This window comes from Pteropus alecto, unplaced genomic scaffold (genome assembly GCF_000325575.1).
Source record: "Pteropus alecto unplaced genomic scaffold, ASM32557v1 scaffold16, whole genome shotgun sequence".
In the NCBI taxonomy this organism is placed as follows: Eukaryota; Metazoa; Chordata; class Mammalia; order Chiroptera; family Pteropodidae; genus Pteropus; species Pteropus alecto.
In genome coordinates, this window is record NW_006438867.1 from 3,195,820 (window position 1) to 3,204,193 (window position 8,374).

General features: G+C 43.7%; 1 protein-coding gene across 2 annotated transcripts in view; it reads left to right on the top strand.

Moving 5' to 3' along the window:
- DCLK1 (doublecortin like kinase 1) overlaps nucleotides 1-8,374 on the top strand; it is a 323,350-nt gene that overhangs the window by 292,531 nt on the left and 22,445 nt on the right. For both annotated transcript variants that reach the window (XM_025049488.1, XM_025049489.1), the window contains exon 15: nucleotides 7,289-7,402. In XM_025049488.1, coding sequence (XP_024905256.1) covers nucleotides 7,289-7,402 — 114 coding nt within the window. The remainder of the gene's footprint in view (nucleotides 1-7,288; nucleotides 7,403-8,374) is intronic.

The window sequence follows — 8,374 nt, forward strand, 5'->3', positions numbered from 1 at the left end:
GCAGGAACTTCTGCCTTCTCAATCTGCTTTGTACACATTTCATACGTGGTCCCAGGTTGCTGACAATTTGGAGCCACAGCTCCCTCTGGAACTTGGACTTTCCCTCTCAGAGCCCCTAAAAGCATTACTGAAAGCAAGAAAAGCATTTAAAGAACTAGGAGATGTACAACTAAAAAATACCCTCTGTATAATTGTAACAGACCTTAGAGTCTAATGGAAAAATATATATCGATTTTAGCAAAACACTTTTAAAAATAATGTATAAGTGATTGCTTAAGTTTTGAAATTATATTAATATATTAACTAAATCAAAAACACTGATTATTTTCTTCGTCTCAAAATAATGAATGAAATTTGTTGCGGTCTCAGTGCAACAAATGAAGAACCAAATAATCAAAATAAGGAAGTTCATTTAACAAGACATCTCGCATTTGGTGATCAGATTATATCTGATCACTACAGAGGATGCCACCTAAGGGGCAGGGGGAGAGTAAGAATAATTTTGAGCCTTAAGGAACTCATCAGAAAGCTCCTCCTATGCTCTCATTTATCTCAATTTCTTTTGTTGCTTACGTGATGACCTTTTGCCAGGCATACTTGGAATTGAAAGGCAGTCTCTCATGGAACAGAGTGTAGAGCAATAGCATCGGGCGACAGCATCAAAAAATCTAGTCAGCAGAAGTCATTCATTTACCTTACTTCAAGAGCTTCCTCTAGGCTCACATTTGTTTTTCGTACACTCGGACTGCAAATCCCACCATGTTCCTTGGCATCCTGGGTCTCTGCTCTGTCATCCGAAGGGTCGTGAGCACGGCCTCACGTTGGATGGTTCTAGCAAGGCAGACGGACGAAGGCAGCGTCAGTGTGCAGCCAGGTGTCTAGGGAAGGAATGTACACTCCCAGAGGGAGTGCCAGCTCTCCCACCTGTGTCACCCTGGAACGTTAACTTTTTTAAGCCTGTGCAATAGAGATAACGGAATCAACCTCTCATGATTCTGAGGACGGAGAGAGGATTAAATTTTGGAAGGGCCTGAGAGAACAATCGTGAGCACTAGTGCTCCGTAGGTAGTTGATAAATATTTGAATCTGAGTGAGGCAACAACTCTATCATCCATGGCTCTGTGCTGATAACATGCAAACCGTGATCAGTGTTGGTGTATGAGAAGCTCAGTTACTGAGGAAACCCCCTCATCCCCCTCCAAAAAAATGATCCTGTTCGTATGCTCCAAGCCCATCGAGATAACGTATATTACCAGCTCTGTTGTGTTCTACAGTATCACCGCTATTTTCTTTAACGTAGCTGCTAAATGCCAATGGGAATTGTCCTAGCTAAGTTTATTTACCTTATTACTCATCTAGTGGAGAACCATATGATGCAGGCACCCATAATATGAGAATAGAATAAGGATGATCAAGAATGTATCATGATCATTCCAGTGACTAGGGAGAAAGTCGAGTGACGTAAATTCTTACTCATAATTAGGATTAAATTATAGCCATTTTAATAATTTCAAATATATTACTATTATTGCAATTTTATTTTCAAAGTATGGATCTACCTTATCCCATGCTATTTTCTGATACTCTTGGATGAAAATCCATCCCAGTATATTATTTCTATGAATCTATACCTTCATTTATTTTTCTAATTTTACTAATGAGGAAACTGAGGCTCAAAGAAGTCTCTAGCACGAAGCTCAGCAGAGCCTCTAGGTCTGATGCCTGGGTTTTACCCGTAGAGATTCTGGTTTAACTGATCTGCACTGGCATCTGGGCGTTGGGACTTTTAAAAGCTCTCAGGCGATTATAACATGAGACAAAGATTGAAAACCTCTGTCTTAGTGGAAAGGACTGTTTTAAAGAAGTCAAAGGTAGTAATTTATCTGATTCAAGACTTCCTATCACCTTCCTGGCCTTTCCATTTCAATTTACATCCTTTATCTCACCTACCCACTCTTGAAAAAACTACTACTAAGCTAAAATACTCAAAAAGTATGAAGAATAAGAAGAAAAAGGAAAAACAAGAGCCTGGATAATCTACCAAGATATTCCATGCAAATAAAAATCATTCATCTTGTGCTGCCAGAATTTGTTAGAAAGTGAGAGACCCCCCAATGATACTGTAATAATAAATAAGACCACTTATCTGTATTCACAAATCGTGAACGATGAGTGGGAATTCCACTTTCCGCTTGGGCATCTTATCCTCTCTTTTTTCCAAGGTAGATCTTAATTTACTTTACAGTTTCTCCCCAAGAAGAAGAGTAGACAGAGAGCATGCGTGGGGCCAAGCGGAAGGGAGTCAGAGTCCTGGGTACCGCACAGCTGGGATGGGGACCGGGAGTCACGGGGCTGCACGCTGGGATGCGACATGGAGCTGCTATTGAAGAGAGAGTGCTCCGTTGCTCTTGGGATTGTTTAAAGCTAAATCAGAATATTCTGGTGGTAGAACGCTCAAGACTGCCATGTTTTTCGTAAGTTTACTGATATTAGTGATAGACTCTGGCAATGGACCGAAAACCGGACCCATGATTCAAAAACAGAACTCCATGAGGGAGGAGGGTTTTCTGAAGCATGCCCTCTGAAATGGTCTCCCTGAGGAAAGAGGGGACCTCACTCCGCTGAGTGACTTTGCATCCAAGCCCCCGCACCCCTTCCCACAACACCCCAAAGTCCACTAGAGAAATGGAGACTGGGGGCCCAGGTCTCTTTCAGACAGCTGTGAGAGTTCGTTTTCCATTTTGCAAACTAATTTTGTTCTTGTCGGTTGCAATGCTCTGCCAAGTGGTGGATGGGAATTTCCAAATCCAAAACCACTAACCTCAAACCACAACCAGCCTGTGTCAAACCAGAAAGTACTCCCAGAAATGACATGCCAGAATGTATGCTACTAACGCAGCTATTTGTGACATACTTCCAGGTTTGTCACGTTTAGAAAATGCATAGCACATTTTTGGCACACAATCTATTCAAAATAATGACGATAAAGATGTACATATTAAAATGTATGTTTTTAATGGCGCTATTTATTTTATTGATGCAAGACAGTAAATTAGCTAAATCTCCATCATCAATCCGTATGCCTCAGGTAGACATTAGGTCCTTGCAAAACCAGCTGTTTATGTCTTTAAAGCCTTCGAAATTGATATAGAAACTGCAGACTTTTCCGTCGCTGCGGAGTGTGTGTGTGTGTGTGTGTGTGTGTGTGTGTGTGTGTGTGTTTGTGTGTGTGTGTGTGTGACCTTCTCTAGCTGAGACACTTTATTTCATTGGGAACAAATCCGGGAAGGTTTTAAGATTTATGAAGTCGAAAGCATCTCTGACAACTCGTGAGGGCTGTTTCACTGCTTTCAATGCTTCAACATGAACTGATAGCCCAAGGGAAGCTGAAACCTTCACGAGAATTTAAAGCTGGAGGCCCGAGCCCCCGGGCCTCAGCATCTAAAAGAGTTGTTAGGAGTCCTGACAAGAGATTAGGACCAGGACAGGGCAGGAAGCCATAACAAAGTCCATTGTGAGAGTGGTAAGAAAACGAACTCTTAGTTCAAGAACTGGCAGGGAAAAAACCTAGGTAAAGGGAAATTTCTGGGGAAGTGAGAGGAGACAGGATTGAGCGGCGAGGGGTGACTCTCCCTCAGTAAGGTAAGGAGGGGCTGCCCCTGTGGAGTCCCTGTGACTTGTTTTCTCTATGTTTGCACCCAGGCTGCTAAGCACAGCCCACACTGCGACCGGGGCGACTCCGTGTCATCCGGTGTCAGCACCACCTTCTAGCACCGCCTGCTCCTCATGGGGTCTGAGAGTCCGGCCCCAATGGGTCATGGCGCCACGCCTCAGATCAGTGGACACCCAGACTGTCCCTGATGTCGGCACTTCCTCTGGGTCCCCTGAAGCGCTCAGCGTCCCTTCTACTGGCCTCCATCCGAATGCTGTCCAGGCTCCGTTCAGGCCTGTGTGAATGTTCTGTGTTTTTTGTCAGCCCCTAATTCAACCCTCCTTCCTCCTCGCTACTGTACCACTTTCGTCACGGAGAAGAAGACTCACTGAGTCCCTTCGCTTAACACTTTGGGGGGCCTTCCGTAACAGATGCCATGTTAATGAATGCCCTTGGCCGATGCACTGTGGTGCGATGAGACGCACAGACGTCTCAGGCCTGGTTCAGTCCTGACTCAGCCACGCTCTAGCTGTGTGACTTTGAGCACATTGTTTAACCTCGCCGAGCCTCAGTTTGCTCATCTTCAAAATGGGACTCATAAGGCATACTTAGAGGATAATCTGAGGATTAAGGCCATCTGTGTAAATCGTTAGCACAGGGCCACATAATCGTTACCACCGTGTAACCTTCCTCTCCCTGCCTTTCTCTTTTAACTTGGTTCCTACTCACCTCAGAACAGGCCTCACCTCTCTCTCCTCACTTCGTTTTGCCTCAGAGAAAGAGGGAAACCTGCCCCCCACTACAGACGGCTTCATATCCCCCTCCACCTGCCCCTCACACCCATCGTCCCCTCTCTCCTGTCTTCCAACTCTTCCTTTCCACTGGCTTCTGATCCTGAGACTACAAATATGCTCTTGGGTTTTTTGTCCTAAAGAGAAAAACCTTCCTTAGATCTGCTTCTTTATCATCTAAAGCGCATACAAATCACTCTCTCTGAAGTAGCCTGAAACTCTATTAAGAGATGACTGGGGTCCATCTGTAGTCTTCGGGGTGGGGCCTAAAGGGGCACCACTGTGTCAGGCTGCCCCTTTCATTCAGGCAGAACTCCAGACCGTGCTGGGTATCTGATTCTAATATCTGAAACTTTCAGTAAAGGCACATCGTTTCATCTTTTATCAAATATTTAAAATACTCCTAAAATCCTAACTTAGATTCCAAGGGCCTGTTGTTTCATTTACCATTTAAAAGAAAAAAAAAAAAAAGTGTTTTACCTGCACCATTGAATTGGCCCTTGTGTCTCACACTCTGGGCTTCAAAATCCTAATTCTTTGTGAATATCGCCCAACTTCTCTTCCACTGGCAGCATCGGGAGGCAGGTGCTGCCCTGTACGACTGTCTGAGTGTGGGGCATTCGTCCTCCACACTTACGTCCCTCCTACTGAGAAGCATCGTTTTGTTCCTTCTCGAGACTGAGGCTTCAGTCTTTGGATCTTTTTGGTACCCGCTCGGTATTCGGTCTTTTTTTGTTCTTTCAGCCTTCTCTGCTATAACTCTTTCACATAAACTCTTACTAGGAGATAAACTGGTTGACTGTTGGGCAAACAAACGTGCCTGTGGCTTCCCGCTCACACACACCCGTACGCGAAGACTCACCTTCCCTCCTCTCTACCTGTCAATCATCTCTCCATCCTTAAGGACCAGGTCAGAGCCCAGTCCTCATGAAGCCTGCGCTGACTGTTCACCACTGAAAATACGTCATCTGTCCTCTGAGCTCCTTCAGTGTTTCTAGCCGAGCGTGAGGCTACACTGCTTTCTAACGGCTCTGTCTCATCGCGTTGACCTGCTTTACTATTTGACAAGGTGTGTTCATGCTTTGTCTCCCAATTAGCCCGCAAGGTTCTGGTGGGCAGAGATCATTTCTCCCCCTGCCCCTGTCTTCCCTAATGTAGCCTGGACGTAGTGGGTACGTCATAGGTCTATGTTTCCATTTTCTCTCCAAGAATCATCCCACCGTTACCCTCATCGACCTTCACTGTATTTCTGATTCTTTCCACAAAGCAGAATTTTTTTTTAAACTTTGAATTCACTCAGCATCATGGGAAAGTCTCCTTCCTCCAGCTTCGGTTTCATATGTGACTTAATAAGCATAATAATTTTTCTTCCTTTAGCCATTAGCAAATCAGTCCAAGAATATCGTAAACTGGGTCTCCACTGTGTGCTTCTGTTAAAGATGACAGAAGTCATGGGAGACGTGGTCCAAAAGAGCAAGAGTTCATATATTTATAGTTAACACGTGTATCATGAAAAAGCATTGGGAGTTTCCACAAGAATCGTTATAGTAGGTTGTGCTTAACAGGGGATAAGTGTTTCGGAACAGGTGATTCAGACCCGAATTATAGAGAACAAGAGGGACGACAGGGTGCGTGAGAGCAGAGCCAGGGCCTGTGTCCGCTCGCCGCTTTTCCTCACCGCTTACAGTAGGGCCTAGCCCGCCGTAGACGTGAAGTTGGTGTCGTCTAAATGAATGAAGAGCTACGTGCCGAAAGCGGTCAATCCCACGCGGAGAGTCCAGGTTCTGCCAACGCGCGAGCACGTCGTGCTTGGGAAGCCGCAAACTCGCTTTCCTGGGCGAGGCCAAGAAATTACGTGCAACACGACGGAGAAGAGGGAAAATGATGAACGGCATTGAAGTCCTGCCAGGAATTTTGGTTTTAACAGAGAGTCACACTTTATTATCCGTTCATTCATTTATCCCACGAATATTTATTAAGCATCTACTACGTGCCAAAGCACCATGTTAAGACCTGGGGGTTCTAGGGTGAATAAAACAGTCTGTTTCCAAGCTTCCCAGGATCGTGCAGCCTTTTCATCATGAATTAGCAAGCGCTGGCATATACTTATGTGTCCGGCTATTGTTATTCAAACAGTATTTAGCTAAGGAGAGTGGTCTGTCCAGCCTCTATCATAGACGGAGTCACAGACTCCAGCAGAGAGCAGAGAAGCCTTCATTAAATGAACTCCAGTGTGAAGTGTGTCATAATAACAGATGATTCGAAGACAGCAGGGAGGATTTAAAAGTTGAGGAAGAACTCTCTGCCTTGAAGTTGTCTGGGATTATAGAAAGGCCGACCGGGTAGTTATGGAACTGGCCTGAGTTTATTTACAGGCCCACGCAGGAGTCCAAGTCCATCAATTTTCTTGGCTATGGGTCCGAATGATGGGATTAGAGTTCGATAAAACTCTTGGGTCAGAAAAAAAAGGTATTTACATTGATTTTTTTTTTTTTTTTTGGTTGTTCAGATTAACTTGCTCTTTGACATGTGTCCCTAGAGCCATGACTGATATTGATTTTATTAGAAACCGAAAGCAGAAATAAAAATTTTTATTTAGAGACAAAACTCTGAGGGTCAGATGACACAGCAAATTGATTTTAGGGCAGATGTGGAAATGAGCGAGGCCGTGGAGCAGCGCTTCCCACGAAAGACGCTGGTCGGTTTACGAATTTTATGAATCTTATGAATTTTGTGAATTTCAAGATCACTGCCTGTTACTAGAAAATCTGGCCTCATTTTCCATCTATCTCATTTTTTCTTTTTCTCCTTTTTTTGTTTCTTTTTTTTTTTTTTTCCTTCTCAGGATAGTGGCCTCCCAGAAAATGAACATCAGCTGTCAGTAGCTGGAAAGATAAAGAAGCATTTCAACACGGGCCCCAAGCTGAATAGCACAGCAGCAGGAGTTTCTGTCATAGCAGTAAGCATCTGAAATATCCACCTATAACTTTTTAAAAGCAATCCACCTAGGACACAGGCGTTACTCAGGAGATTCCACCCAGAGACAGCAGAATGGGTCATTTCTTTAGACAGCTCGACCATTTAAAGCACCGGGGGAGCTGGGGGCTCGAATGCATTATGGGTTTTTGCTGATGGTTTCCCAAGGAGTCACATCGTTATCCAACACCTCCAGGGCGTCTTACGGTTTATATTAATTTCATGATTTATTTTTTAGAGCAGAAAACCTCCCCCATGCTGGACTCAGTGCCAATGCAAACTTTTGGGCTCTGAGAAAGAGTCCATAGAGTCCTTTGCCAGGACCTGGGAGGGAAGGGAAGCTGAGGGAGACGACATTACAGAGATCGAAACACTATAGATCTTTGTACGAGACCCAAACGAAAGCCAAAACAGAGCAGAAAGCTTACACAGTGAGATTTTCAGGGAGATTGAATTGCTGTGAACACCCAAAGAAAGCATGATGTCTTGCTCCTTAGGAATTTTATTTTTTAAGGTTGAAAGTCTTTTAACGTTTACCATTTTGTTGATGCGGCTGCACAAGGATTTTTTTTCCGTCCTATCCACGCCGACATACACTACATGCGATCTGAGAGCAGCTCTAGGCAAAGACTAAATTGGGCAGAGAAATAATGAAACCTCATACTTCCTGGTGTCATATTCTAGAGTAAATATATTCAAGTCCCAGATTACTTGAGTTTTTAATCATTTCCTCTTTTTTCAGCATATGTACATTTTAACAGCATATTAAATGTGAAATCACTTAAGCTGTTTTTCTTTCTAAACAAAGAACTTAGATACTATGATGTTGAATTTTAAAAAAGTAATTATGCTACTAAACAGTACTTCATGCTCACGGGCAATACTGAATATTAACTACTACTACTTCGAGCGTTTTATTTTTTTCTTTCTTTTTTTTTTTTTTTTGGTTGTGCTG